Source organism: Trichomycterus rosablanca, chromosome 2 (genome assembly GCF_030014385.1).
Source record: "Trichomycterus rosablanca isolate fTriRos1 chromosome 2, fTriRos1.hap1, whole genome shotgun sequence".
In the NCBI taxonomy this organism is placed as follows: Eukaryota; Metazoa; Chordata; class Actinopteri; order Siluriformes; family Trichomycteridae; genus Trichomycterus; species Trichomycterus rosablanca.
Window position 1 is genome coordinate 6926056 of NC_085989.1, and position 24661 is coordinate 6950716.

Consider the following 24661-nt stretch of genomic DNA (forward strand, 5'->3'; position numbering starts at 1 on the left):
CTGCATCCCAATCCAGATTATGCCCTACTAAACAGAAGACAACTTAATACACAACAATTAGTCTTGTTGTATTTTAAGACAAGTTTCTTCCCAGTTTTGTGAGGTAAAAATAATAAATAAATAAAATAAATTAAAAAACACCCACAAACCAGCAACACATCTGTGAGTTTTCTGAAGTCCAAATCATCCATGGAAACACAGCGTGTGGACTTCTGTATATGATATAATGGCCAATTACACCCATGCTTTTCTGCTCTTTGATGCTACAGAGGTGGTGTGCGGGAGAACATTTTCACTTCCTAGTTTGGTCCTCGAAGCTTTGTAAGGGCTTTGACCTGCCTGACTGTCTCATTATAGCTCTGCCTTGCACCACTTCAAACAGAACAAAATAATAAGGGCTCATATAGCATCCTTGTTCTGCTAGAGAAAAACATATGCTAAACATATTTTCCATATCTGTGTTTGCTAGTTATGCTGGTTTGAATAAATAGTCATTTGCAACTGGACACTCAAACATCACTTCAAAATTAATAGGTAGTAAGACCAAAGGTATGTGGACATCTGACTGTGAGCCTGTTGGATATCCTATTCCAAAACCATTGGGCTTTTGAATGGAGTGGCCTTCAATTTACAGCTACATTAGCCTCTCTTTTAAGACTTTCCATTAGATTTTGTTGTGGGTCTGTAGGAATTTGTACCTAGTGTGTTTGAGGTCAGGACTCCTTGCAGGCAACTGGAATTCTATTTAATAAATGTACACATTCAACACTTTGGCAAGCATTTTAACATAGCATTTAGCATTTTTAAGGACACTTATAGGCCACAATGGTCCTTATAGGCCACAATGCTTAGCCTAGGGGTTAAAATGCTTGATTGATCAACACTTTGGCAAGCATCACTGATTGATTGATCAACTGATTTTTTCAATTAATTATTTTTTACATGAACAAATGTTTAATTTGCATTTTTTTGTTCAGTAAATATTGTAAAAGTATATAATAATAATAATAATAATACATGTTTAAATGTTTAATTAGTATTTTGTTCACTCTTAGTAAATATTGCAAAACTATAATATTAAAAATAACAACAATAATAATAATAATAATACTAATAACAACTATAATAATAATAATAACAACAACAATAATAATAATAACTATGATAATAACAATAATAATAATAACTATAATAATAAAAATAATAATAATAATAACTATAATAATAATAATAATTCAAAACTGAAATCTCAGAAACAATTAAGACCCGTCCTCTTATTTACCGTTTTGATGAGGCACCTTTGGCGATTAGTATAATCAGTATTACAGTGGTACCTTGAAACTCGACGTCAATTGGTCCTGGGAGTGGCGTCGAATTTAAAAGACATTGAGTTTTAAGGTATTTTTCCCATAAGGACGTATGAGAAACCTGTTAGTGTGTTCCATGGTCCTGTGAAACTGCATATATTTTAGGCTTATGTAAAATAATGGAGTTGTTTTGACACTATCCTGGACGGGACGCCAGTCCATCGCAGGGCAGACACACACACACACACACACACACACACACACACACACATACTCATACACACACCCATTCACCTATAGGGAGGGCAATTCAGTGTCTCCAATTAACATGACTGCATATTTTTGGACTGTGGGAGGAAACCGGAGCTCCCGGAGGAAACCCACACAGACAGGAGGAGAACATGCAAACTCCACATAGAAAGGACCCGGACCGCTCCACCTGGGGATTGAACCCAGGACCTTCTTGCTGTGAGGCGACAGTGGTACCCACCGAGCCACCATGCCGCCCCATTTTGGTCGATTTTTATGGAATGGATGGAATGAATTAGGACTAAGTATGTGGACACACATGAGCAATTTTATTTAGATCCAAATCTATTATTATAAAGACTTTAGACCCATTTTTATGTGTTTTACAAGGTCACACCGTTGGGTTCATTTTACAGATGTGTATCCTCCTGGATTGGGTAAAAGAATAGAACTCTGGGCTTCAATTCGGGAGCCTTTCCAAATTTTAGCAGAAGATTTAAAGAGGAACGTTTTTTTGCAGCCTTTTCCCTTGTCACATTGCAGACGGGAGCACTGTGTCCCTCTGGCATTGCTGTTTCAAAAGCTTCACAACATTCAGGTGTCAAAGTAACTCATGCAAACACACACACACTCTCACACACACTCTTTTATGTTCTTTTACTTCATCCTGAGCTTGAAGTGGCCCATGAGAGCATGCTTAGTGCTATATACCCCTTTGTGAAAACACCTGGAAGGTCCCTGTACGTGGGTGCATCTGGTCTTACCATAGAAATGTAGGAAATGATGTATTGAAAGAGTGAGGGGGGGGGGGGGGGGATGGGTCGGGTGCAGGAAGCTAGACGAATGCATACGGTGACATTTACGGTTCTTTTTTTTCAGCTCTTCAAAACTTCCTGTCTGTATCACCTTGGTATAATTTATAATAGTCTAATGTATTATAGACTCACCAAGAAACACCTGCACACCTGATCATTCGTGTAATTATCTAATCAGCTAGGCATGTAGCGATAGTGAAATGAAAAGTCCAACCGGCATGGATCAAGAGCTCCGGTTCTCAGCATGTATCAGACTGAGGAAAATGTGATCTAAATGACAAAACGTCCAGTAAGAGGGAGTTGGGTAGGTGGGAACACCTTGTTCCCTCCCACAGTTTGAAGTAACATAAGATACAACAGTAGGAATGTGTACCTATGTAAATGATTTTAGACAGAAAGGGCAGGCTTGCAGCCGAAGTTCTAATTTATACCAAAGGCTCAGTGTGGTTCAAGGTCAAGTCTCCTTCCAGGCCACTGGAGTTGTTCAACATCAAACAGTTTTTTGCACAGAGGTACCATCATGCAGCAGTGGAATAGCTGAAGAACAAGGAACAGAGCTGTACCCCTCCCTTTATACTGCTCTAGTCACATCACATTGGGTGTTGGACTTTGGAACCTCCATTCTGTACTAACTTTTGTTTCTTGTCTGCTAATAACGGCTTGTTGCTTATTTCAGTACTTTAGACTCCCAGCAACATCTCAAGCAGCCACATAAGGATTTAACAACTATAAGTATTTAATGCACAAGCATCAAACATAATATCTAATAATCAGCTGGTCACTGGTTCAAGGTAATCATGGTTTGGTACAGAAGCAGCATCCAGGAAAGGCTGAGTCTTTGATGAGCAAAGATGTTCAGAGGTTATCCAGTTTGTCAACAAATGTGTGGGGACACTACTGAAATGTTTAAAAACAATGAACCTCAAAGAAAGATTGGAAGGGATTTTCATATTTCTCCCTCTACAGTGCATAATATCATTAAACGATTCAAGGAATCAGGAGGAATTTCAGTGTGTAAAGGCCAAGGGTGCAAGCTTAATCTGAACGCCTGTGATCTTCGATCCCTCAGATGGCACTGCATCAAGAACCGCCACTCAACAATAGCTGATATAACCACATGGGTGAGGGATTACTTTGGCAAACCTTTGACAGACACTACAAAACAGAGTTACATGCACAAATGCCACTTCAAACTTTACTGTGCAACAAAGAAGCCTTATGTTAACCATGTCCAGGAGCGGCGTCAACTTCTCTGGGCTCTGAGGCATCTAGGATGGACCTTTTTTGGAAAAAAATGGATGCCATGTGCTCCAGACCAAAGGCGACAAGGACCATCCAGACTGTCATCAGCAACAAGTCCAAAAGCCAGGGTCTGTCATGGTATGGGTTTGTGTCAGTGCCCTTGGCAAAGGTCATTTACACTTCTGTGATGGCAGCGTTTATGCAGAAAAGTACATTGAAATCTTATAGCAACATGTGCTGCCTTCAAGACGTCTTCTTTCCAGGAACGTCCAGCAATTTTCAACAAGACAATGCAAAACCACATGCTGCACACATTACAAAGGCATGGCTGTGGAAGAAGAGGGTACGGGTACTGGATTGGTCTGCCTGCAGTCCTGACCTGACCCCAATAGAGAATGTGTGAAGAATTTTGAAACTAAAAATGCGGCAACGACGACCCTGTACTGTTGTACATCTTAAGACGTGTTTGCAGGAAGAATGAGACAAAATAAAAGCTGAAACATTAAATCACTTGGTCTCCTCAGTGCTAAAACGTCTTTTAAGTGTGGTGAAAAGGAATGGCAACATTACAAAGTGGTAAATGCTTTACTGTCCCAACTTTTTTTGGAATGTGTTGCAGGCCTGAAATGCAGGAATGAATGTTTATTAATAAATGAAATGAAGTTGAGCAGATAAAACATGAAATATCTCAGGTTCATCCTGTCTGCAATCAAATAAAAGTCAAAGAAAATGTAAGAAACTCTGTGTTTTTTATTATTTGCATTTTTTATGCTGTCCTAAATTTTTTTGATTTGGGGTTGTACATAGTTCATACATTTATTTATCCAAATGGTCAGGCAAGTAGCATTGCAGAGATTATAAACTCCAGGGTCTGAGATCCATTGGGGTATTGGGGTACTCTTCCACTGGTTGGGTACTAAGCCACCGGTTGAAATGGCACACGCACTTTTTGGACCCACTGTAACCGTCAGTGTGATAAAGTGGTTAATGAAGATGAATGAATGAATGAGAAATGTGATTGGTGTTTTGTGTTATAAAGTAACGGCTTTATTAAACCCAGATCTAGCAGGATAATTACACATCTAGATTACAGGATGTGAATGTGTAATCACTGAGTAAAATGGCTGTGAAATGTCTAATCAAGGGTTTTCTGTTGCTCTTTTTTTGTGTTTTTTTTTCCTCTCCAGAGGCGGAGTGGTCTTCTCATGGCACCGTATTTACTCACCTCATCAGTCGGTGAGCGACGTCTGGCTGCATGGTTCCAGATAGACAGAGCTCAGCGCTCGGAGCAGGATCTTTACCGGTGTATTACTCAGTCTTCTTACGGGGCAGCTGTTTCCAATTTTGCTGAGCTTATTGTCAGAGGTAATGTCATACAGTATTTACAAGCACTTTTTTATCACTACAGACATTGTAAAAACCAACTGGTTATTAACTCAGGCCTCACAACAACAATTTATACACATTTTTGTTCTTTGTTGTTAAAATATAATAAATATTGTAATATTAAGACGTCACAGCATAAAATGTAATATAATTTAAAATAATAATAATAATTATTATTTTTTTAATTCACTGCTTTATCCTGATTGTGGTGGGATCATTGGATGCAGGGCATGAAAGTATCCTGAATGGGGTGTTAGTCCATCATAGGGCTTTGGCAATCTACCCTAAGTCATAGACAATCATGCTTTTGTAGAAGCCTGGCTGGCTGATAGCAGTGTGATGGGTTAGCCTAATAGACTGCTGCACCACCAAAGCATTTAATATTTGTTTATTATAAAAGAAGCATATTATATTAAAATAATAATTATAATAATAATAATAAGTAGAAAAAGAAAAAAGAATAACTAATAATAATAATAATAACAACAACAACAACAACAATAATAATAATAATTGTAATAAAAAAATATAATTAAAAAAATTGAATTTGAATTAAATATATACAGTATATATATATATATATATATATATATATATATATATATATAACAATAAAAACAAAACAACAACAGAATCACAACAATAATAATAATAATAATAATAATAATAATAATAATAAAAAAAAATAATAATAACAAATACTATATAATAACAATAAAAACAAAACAAAAATAACAACAATGATAATTTTATTTTTATAATATAAAAAATAGAAAAAAATACAAAATCATATATAATAACAAGAAAAAAATAAATAATATTAATAATATATAATAATAATAAAAAACAGCAATAATAATAATAATAATAATAATAATAATAATAATAACAATAATAATAATAATAATAATAATAATAATAATAATAATAATAATAATAATAATGGTTTATCTTTTCAAGTGTTTTCCTATGTCCATGTCATGCCTGCAAAACATTCCAAATCAGGGAAAGGGGGCAATATAAGACATGATCCAAAAAATTTTTTTGAACCTTTTATAGGTAATGCTATTATAATTGAGGCTATACACATTTAAATGTTCTGCCATTTACAAGCAAGATCGGTGAAGATCCGCCATTGCTAAAAATAAATAAATAAATAAATAAATAAAACTGCATAAGCAAATGGTCCAACAGTTAAAGGGAAATGTATGGATTTCACCATGTACAATTAAGAAATCTTTATGCATGATGGACAGTGTTGTAAATGTACTGAATGGCCCTGATCTTCAGACAACACTGCATGAAAAAACAGCTTATATAATTATTATAACCTCATTAATGTAGAGTACTTTCTGAACATATCAGTATAAACAGATTGTTGCAGCATCTGCAGGTTTACACAAACTAAAAGCTGTGTATCAACAACACCCAGAAACACTGAGCTGTGATCTCAAGCAAGATGCTACAACAACCACAACAACAAGTTTTCACATGATTGCAGAACATTTTAAAAGGAAAACTGATGTAACACATTTTGGCCTGAGGGTGAAAAAACAATACAATAAAAAATCAATTGAGTATTATATATTCAGTCAAAGTTTCACAATCCCGGCCAGAAGTGGGTTAGAACAGAAAGATTTTCCCAAAGTCGAGAGGTCATGAACAAGATTGCTCCTCCACCTGCTTTTTCAATTCTAGGAATGAACTTGCTTAGAATTCATGACACAATTCTGCTTTCAGATTGGTGGAAAAAAGATAGTAATGAGGGTCTGGTGTGCAGGTGGGTTTGGTAGCTGATCTCGGTTCTGATGCAGTGACAAGCCATATAACTTGTTCCATAGTACGCAAAGATCAATAACTCATTCTCCTCTCCTACACCTGCAGCTACATCAGCAAAAAAGACAAGGGTAAAACCAAAAGTATATAGACAGACTTTCTAATAATTGATTTTGTTGCATTTAACTTAAGGTACTGGATAGGTAACCTCAGTAATCTGAGGTTTGCTGGTTCAAGCCCTACCACCACCAGTTGCCAGTGTTGGGCCCCTGAACAAGGCCTTAACCTTTAAGTGATTGAAAGATTATTTCACTCAGAGTTGAGAATTTTACACATAGTAAAAGAAATATAGTGTACTGTTTCTCATTAGTATAGTGAAGCACTGTTTTCCAATGCACAGCCAGAGCTAAAATCTTAATGTTGAATTAATTAATCACTAAGAAATTAATGTTCATATTCAATAAGTAATTAAACTATAAAATTAAAAAATTAAAATGATTTAGAAAAGGAATAATTTAGAAAGAATAATTTAGAAATAAAATAATTAAAACAAATAATAATTTAGAGAAAGAATGGTTTAGAAAAAAAATAATTCAGGAAAAATAATTTAAAAAAAGAATAATTTAGGAATGAAATAATTAAGATTAAGAATCATTTACAGAAAGAGTAATTTAGAAATAAAATCATTTACAAAATAATAATTTAGAAAAAGAATTATTTAAAAAATATTTTAGAAAAGGAATAATTAAAAAATAAAATAAATAAAAAAGAATAATTAAAAAAATAATTATTTAGAAATAAAATTATTTAGATAAATAAAATAATTTAAAAAAGTATAATTTAGAAAGAAAAATAGTTTAGAGAAAGAATAATTTAGAAAGGAAATGATTTAAAAAAAAGAATTATTTAAAAAAGAAATAATTTAGATAAAGAATAATTTAGAAGAATAAATATTTAGAAAAATAATTTAGAGAAAGAGTAATTCAGAAATAAAATAATTTAAAAAAAGAATAATTTAGAAAAAAAATAAAAATAAACAATTTAGAAAAAGAATAGTTTAGAGATAGAAATAAAATAAATAGAAAAAGAAAAATTTAGTGAAATGATAATTTAAAGAAATAATAATTTAGAAATTAAAATAATTTAGAAAAAGAATAATTTAGAAATGAAATAAATTAGGAATAAAATATTTTAGAAAAAGAATAATTTAGAAATGAAATAAATTAGAATTAAAATAATTTAGATTAAGAATAATTGAAGAGCATAATGTACTGTACCTACTTAATGTCTAAAATGAGCTGAAGGAAAACAGTCAGGCTCTTGTAGTCATCTGTGACCGGGTGGAGTTTGCTTATCTTGTATGGCAGAACAGATAAGCTTGAGAGGGTCCTTCAGAAGAATTTAATTGCTTATCATGGTGAGATAGAATTTCTAAAACACGGTAAAACTGATTCTGCTTTAAACTATTTTTAAATACGAGTTAAATATTTCCAAAAACGAGATTTCTTTTGGTCACCAACTCCAGCATAATATGAATACAGTAAAAAAGCAGTAGCAGTAAATCCCTGGAGAAATCTTCAGCTCCACACTGGCAGAAGAGAGCTGTCATATTAGGTCTAGTTGATGTTCTTTTCTGTAGGCCTTTCATGCAGAGCTCTGACCCAGTTCTCTTTGTCTCCTCTGGCATTTTCTGCGTACAGTGGACATTCTGAGTATTTAACTTTAACAGGAATTTGTCTGGTCTGTTATGAGCTTAAAAGATATTCAACTTAACCACGGTTTGATGTTTTATAGGCCTTTTGATTTGAATTTGTGGTTTGTGTTTTGTTATGACATTTCAGTGCTAAATATTCTTATATAACTGGTTAACCTCTTAAACTCTTAAACATGAAGCCACTGGATTATATATGCTTTATGGCTTAAAGTATGGCTTTACAACCCCAAATCAGAAAAAGTTGGGACAGCATGGAAACTGCAAATAATAAAAAACACAGAGTTTCTTACATTTACTTTGACTTTTATTTGATTGCAGACAGGATGAACCTGAGATATTTCATGTTTTATCTGCTCAACTTCATTTCATTTATTAATAAACATCCATTTAAAAGACGTTTTGCCACAGAGGAGACCAAGTGATTTAGTGTCTCAGGTTTTATTTTGTCTCATTCTTCCTGCAAACACGTCTGAAGATGTTCAACAGTATGGGGTCGTCGTTGTAGCATTTTTCATTTCAAAATTCTCCACACATTCTTTATTGGGGTCAGGTCAGGACTGCAGGCAGGCCAACCCAGTACCCGTACCCTGTTCTTCCGCAGCCATGCCTTTGTAATGTGTGCAGCATGTGGTTTTGCATTGTCTTGTTGCAAAATGCTGGACGTCCCTGGAAAAGACGACGTCTTGAAGGCAGCACATGTTGCTATAAGATCTCAATGTACTTTTCTGCATTAATGCTGCCATCACATAAGTGTTACTGACCTTTGCCAAGGGCACTGACACAAACCTATACCATGACAGACCCTGGCTTTTGGACTTGTTGCTGATAACAGTCTGGATGGTCCTTTTAGTCTTTGGTCTGGAGCACTCGGTGTCCATTTTTCCCAAATAAGACCTGGAATGCTGTTTCCTCTGACCACAATACATGTTTTCATTGTGTGATGGTCCATCCTAGATGCCTCTGAGCCCAGAGAAGTCGACGCCGCTTCTGGACATGGTTATCATAAGGCTTCTTTTTTGCACAGTACAGTTTTAAGTGGCGTTTGTGCATGTAACTCTGTATTGTAGAGCTTGACAAAGGTTTGCTAAAGTAATCCCTCACCCATGTGGTTATATCAGCTATTGTTGAGTTTCGGTTCTTGATGCAGTGCCATTCAGCTTAAACTTGCGCCCTTGGTCTTTACGCACTGAAATTCCTCCAGATTCCTTGAGTCTTTTAGTGATATTATGCACTGTAGAGGGAGAAATATGCAATTCCTTCATTGTTTTTAAACATTTCAATAATGTTTGGAATCACATCATTATTTAGTTTTTTCACCTCATTACTAGCCCTAAATTGCCCCCGTCCCAACTTTTTTTGGAATGTGTTGCAGGTCTGAAATGCAGGAATGGAGGTATATTAATGAAGTTGAGCAGATAAAACATGAAATATCTCAGGTTCAAACTGTGGCTTCTTTTCTTACTTGTCCGCCTTTCTGTTTTTGTCTGTAGTCCCGCCCACTCCGATAGCTCCACCCCAGCTTCTCCGGTCAGGCCCCACCTACTTGATCATCCAGCTAAACACCAATTCTATAGTGGGAGATGGACCGGTGATCCGGCGGGAGATCGTGTACAGAGCGAGCCATTCGCCGTGGTCGGAGACTCATGGAGTCGGCTCTCTTACGTACAAAGTCTGGCATCTGGAACCGGACACGGAATACCGGATCAGTGTCCTGCTTACACGGCCTGGAGAGGGGGGGACTGGACCACCCGGACCACCTCTAGTCAGCAGAACCAAGTGTGCTGGTAAGTGACTTAGAAACTTAGGAACCACATTTTGTTACAATAAATTTGATCTCTGTTTATATGATTTTATGCTTTAGGCCTGGCTCACAGTCAACATTCCAATTCATACCAAACATGTTTAATGAGTTAAGGTCAGGGCTTTTAAAAAGGCCTTAAAAGGTGGCTTTTATATATTTTATTTAGCATCAGACTCATAAAAACATGTCTTTATAGATCTCATCTCATTTTGACCCGCTATTAGGCAGATTTTAAAAAACTTCTTGAACACAAATCTAGATGTCGCTACCTCATAAAACAAATCTAAAATGCTCCCCATCTTCTTTCCCCAGACTCAAAACATTAATGTTACCAAGTTTGTGGACAAACATGGCGACTTCAAAGAAACACAAACTAGACAGGGAAAATGAATTTTTTTTTTTACTGAGTTCAGAGGGAAGTGGGTACGTTTAATTTAAAGAAAAAAGTGTAATTGTTAGCAATCAAGTAGGTCTATTATATTTATATAATAGACACAATTATGTTGTATTCAGACACAGTCTATATAATAATAATAATAATAATAATAATAATAATAATAATAATAATAATAATAATAATAATAATAATAATTAATAATAATGATAATAATAATGATGATAATAATAATAATAGTAGTAGTAGTAGTAGTAGTATTACTACTACTAATAATAATAATAATAATAATAATAATAATAATAATAATAATTATTATTATTATTATTATTATTGTTATTATTATTATTATTATTATTATTATTATTATTATTATTACTAAGAAAAGTTTGGACACTCCTGGTGTACTTGGTCATGTAACGTATACAGGATTTTTTTTTTTTTTACCTAACACCCATGGTGTGTACTATTTTTTGGGACTGGTTAGGAAAATCTTTGAGCTTTTATATGTCTAGTGAACCTGTATTGTGCTTTTCTCTTCCCCTCTTGCCTTATACATCACTGTCAGTGTGGCTTGTAGCATCAATTCATCTCAGTCACTTATAGCAATAAAACATGTCTCGCAGAGAGAACTTCCTGTCTCATATCTACCTAATGTTCAACACTCACAAAACTAGTGATACCAGAGCCTGATAGTTCCTTCTTTATTTATTATTTTAGTCAGAATATTCTCTGTGTTAAACTGAGTGAGTGAGAGAGAGTCACTGAGTCAGTGTGCACTGGTATTGTTGGTTTGCTTTATTGGTTCCATTCATCCTATGTAAATATGTGAATATATTGACAATATTGCACATAAGAGATAGAAGAATCTCCCATGAAATAATTATAATACAACCCCAAATTAGAAAAAGTTGGGACAGTATGGAAAATGCAAATAACATGAAAACACAGAGTTTCTTACATTTACTTTGACTTTTATTTGATTGCAGACAGTTTGAACTCAAGAAATGTCCTGTTTTATTTGCTGAACTTCATTTCATTTGTTAATATACCTCCATTCCTGCAATTCAGGCCTGCAACACATTCCAAAAAAAGTTGGGACGGGGGCTATTTAGGGCTAATAATGAGGTGAAAAAACTAAAAAATGATGTGATTCCTAACAGGTGATTGTAATCATGGTTTGGTACAAAAGCGGCATCCAGGAAAGGATGAGTCTTTGATGAGCAAAGATGATTAGAGGATCTTCAGTTTGTCAACAAATGTGTGAGAAAATGATTGAAATGTTCAAAAACAATGAACCTCAAAGAAAAACTGGAAGGGATTTGCATATTTCTCCCTCTACAGTGCATAATATCATTAAACCATTCAAGGAATCGAGAGGAATTTCAGTGCATAAGGGCCAAGGGCGCAACCTTAGCTGAACGCTTGTGATCTCCGATTCCTCAGACGGCACTGCATCAAGAACCTCCATTCAACAATAGCTGATATAACCACATGGGTGAGGGATTACCTTGGCAAACCTTTGTCAAGCACTACAAGTTATATGCAAGTCAAGAGTTATATGCACAAATGCCACTTAAAACTTTACTGTGCAAAAAGAAGCCTTATGATAACCATGTCCAGAAGCGACGTCGACTTCTCTGGGCTCTGAGGCATCTAGAATGGACCATCACACAATGGAAACGTGTATTGTGGGAACATTTACCAAACTTTTTGTCCACACCTTTGACTTCTAAATTTGTGATAATTTAAGTTCTTTCCATGCACAAACTGTGCTATGTGCACAGAGGTGAAACCATGAAGAACCACGAATGAGATTGAAAATGTATATTCTTGTTTACACATCTCCCTGCACTGCAGATTTTTCTCTTGAACTCATTTTTGAAAGCTATTTTTCTGAAATGACCATATATTACTGGAACTCCACTGCCCACACAGCGTTCTGACCTCAACCTCAATGAACACATTCAGGATAAATTGGAACATTGATTGTTAGTCAGGCCTACTCATTCAACATCAGTGTTTGCAGTGTTTTCTCTCTTGCTATCATCTAATAAATGTATTTTTTCTGGTCTGTTTTATATTGTGGAGTTGAAAGCACTCAGTCTAGAAACCTTTTAGTTCTTTATATTTTTCATTAGTTTTGAGATTTATGTTTTTCGTGAAGTCCTTGAAGACATTTTAAGAACAGTGTAGATTTACATCTGTTCTGAGTTATTTGCTCTCACTGTGATTCGAAATGGTCCTAGAGTCTTAGAAATAGCCCTGTAATTTTTTATAGACAACAATATTTTTGAACCCAGGACTTTATTCCTGTGAGGTGACAGTGATACCCACCGAGCCGCCTCCACAAACACCTTTGGGATAAATCAAAACATTGATTGGTTGCCAGACCTATTTATTTAACATCAGTGCTTGACTTAACAAATGTAATATTGACTAAATAGATTCAAATTGATTGATTGATTGATTACTTTATTCATCTCTGAAGTGAAATTGCAGTGTTACAGCAGCAAGCATCACAAGCATCACACAGAACATGTCAATGTAGTGAAAGAAAATAAAATAAAGATTAAAATTAGATATAAAAAAATATAAAAAATATATAAAAATATACTATTAATATAATAATAATAATATATTATAATAATTTATTATATTATTACTAATAATATAAAGTGCAGTTTGAAGACATGTGTGCAGTTGTGCGATGTGCAATTAAAACAGTACTATGTCTAAATATTTACAGTCTATAAAATAATAATAATAACAATAATAATAGAAATAATAAAAATAATAATAATAATAACAACACCAATAATAATAATAATAATAATAACAACAATAGAAATAATAATAACAACAATAATAATAACAACAACAACAAAACAACAACAATAATAATAATAATGATAATAATAATAATAATAATAATAATTTTGTGAAAAGTTGTCCAAAAAGAGTGTAGGCTGTTATCGACGCAACTTCATATTAATGCCTATGCTTTTGAAATGAGATTTCCAACGAGCTTGTGGTTAGGTGTCCACATATTTTTGGCTATATATGACTGTATTTAAAATGTGAGATTTCAACATGACGTTTGTTACCAGTATAATAATAATCTCTTTTTCTTCACCCCCAGAGCCCATGCGTCCCCTGCGTGGTCTCACCACGTCAGAGATCCAGTCCCGTCAGCTGGTGTTACAGTGGGAGCCTCTGGGCTACAACCTGACCCGGTGTCACACCTACTCTCTGTCGCTCTGCTACCGTTACTCCACCGCGACAGGAAGTGGGGCCATCTCCAATAACGCCACGGTGAGGGAGTGTTTATCAGTGGAGAGGAACACGTCACGCTTCACACTGCGAGACCTGCCCCCCTTCCGCGCCGTGCACGTACGCCTGGCACTGTCCAATCCCGAGGGCAAGAAGGAAAGCCGTGAGGTCACGTTCCAAACCGAGGAGGACAGTAAGTACAAATCTGTTTATTGACTTCAGACATATTTGACTTTACTTTTTTTGCGATGGTTTTGTGGCTTTGAATGAATATAATTGTAATTTTTTTTTATTTATTAATCTAAACTTAACTACCAATAATAACAAATTTATTTTATTTTATAAAATATATATATATATATATATATATACAGTGTATCACAAAAGTGAGTACACCCCTCACATTTCTGCAAATATTTTATTATATCTTTTCATGGGACGACACTATAGACATGAAACTTGGATATAACTTAGAGTAGTCAGTGTACAACTTGTATAGCAGTGTAGATTTACTGTCTTCTGAAAATAACTCAACACACAGCCATTAATGTCTAAATGGCTGGCAACATAAGTGAGTACACCCCACAGTGAACATGTCCAAATTGTTCCCAAAGTGTCAATATTTTGTGTGACCACCATTATTATCACTGCCTTAACTCTCCTGGGCATGGAATTCACCAGAGCTGCACAGGTCGCTACTGGAATCCTCTTCCACTCCTCCATGATGACATCACGGAGCTGGTGGATGTTAGACACCTTGAACTCCTCCACCTTCCACTTGAGGATGCGCCACAGGTGCTCAATTGGGTTTAGTCCATCACCTTTACCTTCAGCTTCCTCAGCAAGGCAGTTGTCATCTTGGAGGTTGTGTTTGGGCTCGTTATCCTGTTGGAAAACTGCCATGAGGCCCAGTTTTCGAAGGGAGGGGACCATGCTCTGTTTCAGAATGTCACAGTACATGTTGGAATTCATGTTTCCCTCAATGAACTGCAGCTCCCCAGTGCCAGCAACACTCATGCAGCCCAAGACCATGATGCTACCGCCACCATGCTTGACTGTAGGCAAGATACAGTTGTCTTGGTACTTCTCACCAGGGCGCCGCCACACATGCTGGACACCATCTGAGCCAAACAAGCTTATCTTGGTCTCGTCAGACCACAGGGCATTCCAGTAATCCATGTTCTTGGACTGCTTGTCTTCAGCAAACTGTTTGCTGGCTTTCTTGTGCATCAGCTTCCTTCTGGGATGACGACCATGCAGACCGAGTTGATGCAGTGTGCGGCGTATGGTCTGAGCATTGACAGGCTGACCTCCCACGTCTTCAACCTCTGCAGCAATGCTGGCAGCACTCATGTGTCTATTTTTTAAAGCCAACCTCTGGATATGACGCCAAACACGTGGACTCAACTTCTTTGGTCGACCCTGGCGAAGCCTGTTCCGAGTGGAACCTGTCCTGGAAAACCGCTGTATGACCTTGGCCACCATGCTGTAGCTCAGTTTCAGGGTGTTAGCAATCTTCTTATAGCCCAGGCCATCTTTGTGGAGAGCAACAATTCTATTTCTCACATCCTCAGAGAGTTCTTTGCAATGAGGTGCCATGTCGAATATCCAGTGGCCAGTATGAGAGAATTGTACCCAAAACACCAAATTTAACAGCTCTGCTCCCCATTTCCACCTGGGACCTTGACACATGACACCAGGGAGGGACAACGACACATTTGGGCACAATTTGGACATGTTCACTGTGGGGTGTACTCACTTATGTTGCCAGCTATTTAGACATTAATGGCTGTGTGTTGAGTTATTTTCAGAAGACAGTAAATCTACACTGCTATACAAGTTGTACACTGACTACTCTAAGTTATATCCAAGTTTCATGTCTATAGTGTTGTCCCATGAAAAGATATAATGAAATATTTGCAGAAATGTGAGGGGTGTACTCACTTCTGTGATACACTGTATATATATATTTTTTTTTTTTTTTTTTTTTTTCATTACAAGCTTTGCACACAAGTATTTTGGTAGTTTATTCCTTTTTTTCATGGCAGTTGTAAAAATAATTTGGTTTATAATTATTATTTTTATTGGATTTAAAAAATAAATTAATGATTTTTTTTTTTTAATATGATCATTTTTTATTCATTAATCTACACTTAATTACCCATAAGAACAAATTTAAAGCATTTTAGAGATTTTTATATTTCATTACAAAGTTTGCACACGAGTATTTAGGTGGTTTATCCCTTTTGGTCATTTTTATTTTTTAATCTACACTTAATTACCCATAATAAATTTTTTTTGGAGATTGTAATTTTTTCATTACAAGCTTTGCACACAATAATTCATAAAAATTATTTGGTTTTAATTAATATTTTAATGGATTTTATATATTACATTTGGTTTTTAATAAAAAAAAATCATTATTTTTATGCATACATATACACTTAATTACCCTTAATAACAAATTTAAAGCATTTTTAGAGGCTTCAGTTTTTCATTACATGGTCTGCATAAAAATAATTCTAATTTAATAAATATTTTAATGGATTTAAAATATTAATTTAATAGATTTGGTTTTCAATGAATATCTTTAATAGATTTTAAATATTATTTTAATAGATTTGTTTTTTTTAATGAATTTAATCGTCATTTCTTATTTATAAATCTACACTTAATTACCCATAATGATGAATTTAATCCATTTTTAGAGATTTTAGTTTTTTTTAATTACAAGCTTTGCATATGAGAATTTGGGTGGTTTATCCCTTTCTTCATAGCAGTTGCAAAAATAAATTATCACATTGGGCCTGGTGTCCACGAAAAATATTAAGACCAATGCAGGAAAACACATGCACACAATTACTCACTGACTTAATGTTACTTTAAATCAAGAAGCAACTTGGGTAGCCAATCCACCTTATGCATGCACGTGCACCTTATGCATTTTCTGAGGTGGCAGGAAAGTGGAACGTTCATTCAAATTATGTAATTAACAAAAATAAATTAACCAAACACACTGTATGATAAAAGCTATGTGTACACCACTCCAGAACAATATCAGAACAATTGTTCCGTCAGGAACAATAATGGTATGTGTAAATCAATATAACCTGAGAGCACATACTCATCTAATGCACATTTTGCACCATGACTGCAGTCACAGAGGCGCAGTATTCATCAATTTATCAACACGTTCAGCTCTGTCAATTTTAAGTTTCATTTCCAGATATCTTTGATATTTAAACTGTGTCAATTCATTCCAAACTGCACATGTAAAATATTTTATTAATTGTTGTTTCACTTTGCAATTATAATTATTTTATTATTATTATTATTAATCACACTCCCACAAGACAGATTCTCCACAGGATTTTGCTGAATCAAAGCCTTTTTTTGCAGTTGATTCATTGCACAATTAAACGAGTTTTCTTTTAATTTCATTCCAGTTACTTTATCTAATGCCTAGTGGGAGCTCAGCAGTCAGTAAGCATAACTAATTATCTTCATAACTTATAAATCTCTTCAACAGACCTGACTTATTATATTAATCCAGTTATGATGTTGTCTCATACAGCCCAGATAAGCCTGCAGGTTATTTATTTTAATGCTCTATTAGTTCTATTATATTTAATGCTCTATTAGAATCTACGGCTTCTGCATAAATAAACGAGCGTTCAACTTGTTAAAAACAGGACATTAATAATCCACGACCGCAACTGGATCAGGAGATTTTGCTTGCCTGGCATTTTGCATATTTAGCTGCATTGAAAAGCAACTGGAGCCCATTCTCATGCAAATATGAAAAAAAATTGAGGTCCAAGTAACATCTACGCGTATACAAGTCAACGTGTTGTGTACGGGTCGTACTTGTGCACGCTTGGGTTTGCTGGTGATAAACAGAGACGATGAAAACAACTCATTTATCACCGTGGTGTAATTCATTCAGTCATCATTTATTTCCCTTCTTCTTCCCTGAGGCACATTTCTGCTTCCAAAAGTCTGTGGGGAGAAACAAGCACTCAATCATTTTTGTTTTTGTTATTTGGTATATTTCAGTGAATGTACCCGGTGTGGACGAAAAACATGTGGACCTCGATTTGAGTCCAAGTGTTTCAGCTTTAACCGTCGCTTACAGTTGTAAACAGTTAGTTAGATGGAATAAGTTATACACCTCCAACAACTTTTGAGAAAAGGCTATTTGTTTTTCCAGCATCTTTGTGCCCATACGCTCAAAGTAAGGGCCATAAAGACATGGGGTCTGTCTTAAAACCTAGTGAGCTGCCTTGCTGCCCAATGCCTACTAGGCAGCTGCTTAAGTAGAGAGGATTCTAACTGACTATTAACTTCTGTTAACTTATGTTTTAGATAATCAAACTACTTTTAATTTTCAGACAGAGAAAAAACAATCAGAAAATCACAATTTTTTTTATTTATTTTTTATTTATTATTTAAAATTTTTAATAATTATTTTATTTATTTATTTTGCATTTTTCCCAATTTTCCTCCCAATCTAGTCATATCCAATTACCCCATTACATTATGCTTCCTTTCTACTGATGCAAAAACAAATTTTTTAAATGTTTTTCTTTATTTTATATATATATATATATTTTTTTTTTATTATTAATGATTTTATTTATTTATTTACTTATTTATTTTGCATTTTTCCCAATTTTCCTCCCAATCTAGTTGTATTCAATCACCCTATTGCATTATGCTTCCTCTCCAGATGCAAAAACAAATTTTTTTTTTTTATTATTTATTTTTGTAATTTTTTTTTAATTAATGATTTTTTTTTTTTATTATTTTTTTTTTTTCAATTTTCCTCCCAATCTAGTCGTATCCAATTACCCGATTGCATTACACTTCCTCTCTACTGATGTTGATCTCCACTAGTGATAGAGGAGAGCGAGACTGGCAGCCCCCTCCGACACGTGTGCAGTAGCCAACTGCATCTTTTTATCTTAACGAAGCGAGTTCATATGCAGATCAGCTTTGTGTACGAACAGACACACCACGATCGACCCATTATTCCTTAACTTAATCAGCCAGCAGAGGTTGTAATTGCATCAGTTATGAGGTCCCTATCAAGCTTCCCACCCTGTATGAACAACAGCCAATCGACCAGATGGCAGAGCTGAGTTTTGAACCGACGAGTTCGAAATGTCAGCTCTGGTGTGCTAGCGTGTTTTATTGCTGCACCACCTCTAAATTAACCAGTTAACCAAATTCAATTGAGTTCAGTTTCACTAGCCACACCCAAGTATGATTACTGCCAGAACCTGTCTGGCAATGTGAAGCAGGTTAGCAATTACGTAATTGAAAGTCCCTGCCTAGTCACAATTTTAGCTTACTTAGCTAACACAGTTAGCCTTAGGCCATTCAAACCAATAAGCTGAGGTGAAACAGCCCACTAACATGTCCCTCTGTGTACCTAAAACTGTTAAACTGTCACTGACAAACCCAAAATTTGAAAATAATTCAGCTCACTGCTCTGTTCACATCAACAATATTAGAATTTTTTGTGTTGTGCAGCACTGAATGCTGGGATTGCCTTTGTAGTTGAGAAAGCACATAGAGCGTTATTCAGTCAGGATATCGCTCAGAATAAGGCATCTCAGTAGGCAGCATTTTAAGGCATTCTTCTCTGGAGTGTTAAATGCTTTTTTTTTTTTTTTTTGAGACATACCCATAGTTTGACGAGTTTGGTATGACAATGCCCAATTGGCCTTCACAGATCCCTAAGCTCAACCCCATTAAACAACTAAAGAGCAGTTGTAGCCTAGTGGTTAAGATACTGGACTGGTAATCAAAAGGTCACTGGTTTAAGCCCCACCACTGCCAGGTTGTCACTGTTGGGCCCTTGAGGAAGGCTCTTAACCCTCAGTTGCTTAGACAGTGTACTGCACAGTACTGTAAGTCACTTTGGATATAAGCTGTGTGGTCTGGCAGCTCCACTGTGACTGACAGGAAAACCCTACAAAGGGTGGTGAGGACCTCTCAGCGAATCAATAGCGCACAGCTCCCTGCTAGGTATTCAAAGCACACTGCATCATCAGTGGACTCTGCTCACCTCAGCCATATATTGTATAACCTCCTGGCACCTGGGAGGAGAGACGGGAGTATCTGTGCCAGAAAGAGTTGGCTCAGAAGAAGCTTTTCTGTTCATCCATTACTCCTCTGAACTCCTCACTACTAAAATAAGTACTGCTCACTACACTGACCTCCACACTGCACTAATAATCCACAGTGCACACGCTGGACGTATGTATCCCTACGCTATTTATGATCACCATATTATTTTACTTTGACTGCATCTATTGCAATAGGCTTTACATCACTGTAGGCTTTCAAGAAAGCAACAAGCTTATGTTAAGCTTTAAGGTTCTGATTTCACAGTTTGTTTTCTCATTTTTTCAAGAATGGTTTTTAAAATAAATAAATAAAAAATAATAACAATAATGATTTTTAAAATAATAATAAAAAGGTTTTTTAATGTTTGTCAATAATGTTTTTTAATGAAATAAAATACATAAATAAAATACAAAAATAAAATTGTTTTCTAATTTTTCAATAATAGTGTTTGAAATAAGTAAATAAATAAATAAATAAAATAATGTTGTTTTTCAATAATGGTTTTTGAAATTAAAAAGAAAAATGGTTTGTTTTCATGTTTTTCAATAAATGTTTTTAAAATAAAAAAATATATATCATGTTTTTCAATAATGGTCTTTAAAATAAAATAAATAATAAAAAAAACTCGATTTGTTTTTTTCTTTTTTCTTGTTTCTCAAAAATAAATTTTGAAATTTTTTTTTTTTCCTTTTCAAAAAAATTTAAATAAAAAAAACAAAACAAAACAAAACAAAAAAACCCACAAATGATCAAAATAAAATGTATGTCATTCAATTTCTGTTTGTTTGTTGTTTGATTTTCTGATTTTGAAACGAAAAACAAATAACGTCCCATTTTGCCGTTTTTCAATATTGGTTTCTGAAACAAAAAATAAATGATCAAAGCTATACACCCGCAGTAGCAGAGTGGCACTTTTAGATACGCTTTCATGCTATGAATTGTTTGGGGAAAATGGGAGCATTTTTTTCTCAATGATAGTATTACTATTTGCTTTCTCAAGGGTTAGAAACCTGTAGTTTATTTTGCCCCACTTATTACAGACAATAAATGTGGCCAAAAGATCCAGCATTCAAACATTCCACATTTTACTTATGCATGGTAGTATGAAAGTTGGCACACCGTGATGTGAGGCATCCCAAGCGACATTAGCAATTGTGATTAGACTCACGAAATCATTACCATCTGCAAACGTAAATTTTTTTTTCCTTTTTTAATTCTTCCACAGGTGTTGAAATGTCTTTGGGGAGAAACGGGTGGTTTAGCGTGTGTGTGTGTGTGGATGTTGGTGCAGCTGGTTCGCAGGCGTTTTTATACAGACAAACAGTGCTTTAATTCCTCAATTCAAAGTTTCCTCTCAATGTACTTTGACGTGCTTTTAAAGGGCTTTTTTTGTATGGACCGTTTGTCATTGACGGTTCGCTCTCATTTTACAGAAACACTTTGGTACTGGTTCTGGGTTTGATGGGAATAAAATATCTGTGAATGTAGTAGACGCTTCTGGCAATTAAACAAAATGTTCCAGGTTAATCAGGTTTTTTATCATCAGGGCAGTATGGTGCCTCAGCTGATAGAGTGGGTACCACATGGTAAGGGGGTCCTGAAGACCTGGGTTTGATTCTTGCCTACTATCACTGTCTGCCTGGAGTTTTGCATTTTTTCCTCCATGTCTGTCTGGGCTTTTCTTTGAGTGATTCCCATTAGTGCAAAAGGTGTACTGGGTATGAATACAAATAATAGTTCCTAATTCAGAACGTTGTAATGACAAAAAGTGGAACATTTTGTAAAATGCCAAAAATAAATAAAATAATTAAATAAATAATTATTATATATCTATATAATAATTAAATAAATAATTATTATCTATTTATATAATAATTATATTATTATAATATTATAATATAATATTATAAATCTAATATTTATTTATAAATATTTATTTAAAATTATTATTATTATTTTTTTTTAAGAATTTTTTTTTTCATTTTTCACTTCAAAAATTATTTTTGAGAAACAACAAAAAAATAAAAATATAAATAATGTTTGCATATATTGACACAACCCTCCCTATTTACCCGGTTTTGGGACCGGCACTACAATGCACTGGTTTATGCATCCTAGCAGCTAGGTACCTATAGGACAATTCAGTGTCTCCAATTAGCCTGGCTGCATGTTTATGGCCTGTGGGAGGAAACCGGAGCACCCGGAGGAAACCCACACAGACACGGGTACAACATGCAAACTTCACACAGAAAGGACCCGGACCACCCTGCCTGGGGATCGAACCCAGGACCTTCTTGCTGTGAGGCAACAGTGCTAATATATATACAGTGTATCACAAAAGTGAGTACACCCCTCACATTTCTGCAAATATTTCATTATATCTTTTCATGGGACAACACTATAGACATGAAACTTGGATATAACTTAGAGTAGTCAGTGTACAGCTTGTATAGCAGTGTAGATTTACTGTCTTCTGAAAATAACTCAACACACAGCCATTAATGTCTAAATAGCTGGCAACATAAGTGAGTACACCCCACAGTGAACATGTCCAAATTGTGCCCAAATGTGTCATTGTCCCTCCCTGGTGTCATGTGTCAAGGTCCCAGGTGTAAATGGGGAGCAGGGCTGTTAAATTTGGTGTTTTGGGTACAATTCTCTCATACTGGCCACTGGATATTCAACATGGCACCTCATGGCAAAGAACTCTCTGAGGATGTGAGAAATAGAATTGTTGCTCTCCACAAAGATGGCCTGGGCTATAAGAAGATTGCTAACACCCTGAAACTGAGCTACAGCATGGTGGCCAAGGTCATACAGCGGTTTTCCAGGACAGGTTCCACTCGGAACAGGCTTCGCCAGGGTCGACCAAAGGAGTTGAGTCCACGTGTTCGGCGTCATATCCCGAGGTTGGCTTTAAAAAATAGACACATGAGTGCTGCCAGCATTGCTGCAGAGGTTGAAGACATGGGAGGTCAGCCTGTCAGTGCTCAGACCATACGCCGCACACTGCATCAACTCGGTCTACATGGTCGTCATCCCAGAAGGAAGCTGACGCACAAGAAAGCCCGCAAACAGTTTGCTGAAGACAAGCAGTCCAAGAACATGGATTACTGGAATGCCCTGTGGTCTGACGAGACCAAGATAAACTTGTTTGGCTCAGATGGTGTCCAGCATGTGTGGCGGCGCCCTGGTGAGAAGTACCAAGACAACTGTATCTTGCCTACAGTCAAGCATGGTGGTGGTAGCATCATGGTCTTGGGCTGCATGAGTGTTGCTGGCACTGGGGAGCTGCAGTTCATTGAGGGAAACATGAATTCCAACATGTACTGTGACATTCTGAAACAGAGCATGATCCCCTCCCTTCGAAAACTGGGCCTCATGGCAGTTTTCCAACAGGATAACGACCCCAAACACAACCTCCAAGATGACAACTGCCTTGCTGAGGAAGCTGAAGGTAAAGGTGATGGACTAAACCCAATTGAGCACCTGTGGCGCATCCTCAAGTGGAAGGTGGAGGAGTTCAAGGTGTCTAACATCCACCAGCTCCGTGATGTCATCATGGAGGAGTGGAATAGGATTCCAGTAGCAACCTGTGCAGCTCTGGTGAATTCCATGCCCAGGAGGGTTAAGGCAGTGCTGGATAATAATGGTGGTCACACAAAATATTGACACTTTGGGCACAATTTGGACATGTTCACTGTGGGGTGTACTCACTTATGTTGCCAGCCATTTAGACATTAATGGCTGTGTGTTGAGTTATTTTCAGAAGACAGTAAATCTACACTGCTATACAAGTTGTACACTGACTACTCTAAGTTATATCCAAGTTTCATGTCTATAGTGTTGTCCCATGAAAAGATATAATGAAATATTTGCAGAAATGTGAGGGGTGTACTCACTTTTGTGATACACTGTATATACACATATATATATATATATATATATTAGGGCTGTCGAAGTTAACGCGATAATAACGCATTAACGCGATTTCAATTTAACGCGATTAAAAATAATAGTGCCGTTAACGCAAATTCTAGTTCATGTTGATACTTGACTGGTAGAACAAACGTTTTAATGTCGGACTTGCCACCGTTTTTCATTTGCGGTTTGTTAACATAATGTAACCGAGCGTTGTAGTGATGCACTTATAAAGAAATAAATACACGCTATATTCACAAGTTGTCGGGAGCAGAACACTTTTATTAACTTATTCTGTTAAGGTACCAAATACCGGAAAGCTGAGTCAAGCACGTTAGTCCATGCACTATGGAAGCCCCAAAGGGTCAAAACACACTCACTTCGTGTAGAAACGGCCATCAAACCATTGTCACAATACAACCACAGAAGAGTCTGTTACAATAACTACGCCTTATCCCACCTAAAGCACCGCTGATCTACAATGTTTGCTGATGGAGAAATTCTAAACTACAATCTGACATTTACTGCCTAATATGTGAGTGAATAAACTCCCTTACAGTTTTCTCTTGTCCCAGCAGTTTTTAACATCAGTACATTTAGCATAAAATGTGTTCACCATTTTAATTGTAACATTTCACTTAAAAATCC

General features: G+C 35.7%; 1 protein-coding gene across 1 annotated transcript in view; it reads left to right on the forward strand.

Moving 5' to 3' along the window:
- ptprua (protein tyrosine phosphatase receptor type Ua) overlaps positions 1–24661 on the forward strand; it is a 245213-nt gene that overhangs the window by 140267 nt on the left and 80285 nt on the right. The window contains exons 6-8 of the mRNA XM_063010511.1: positions 4801–4978; positions 9980–10273; positions 13827–14150. Coding sequence (XP_062866581.1) covers positions 4801–4978; positions 9980–10273; positions 13827–14150 — 796 coding nt within the window. The remainder of the gene's footprint in view (positions 1–4800; positions 4979–9979; positions 10274–13826; positions 14151–24661) is intronic.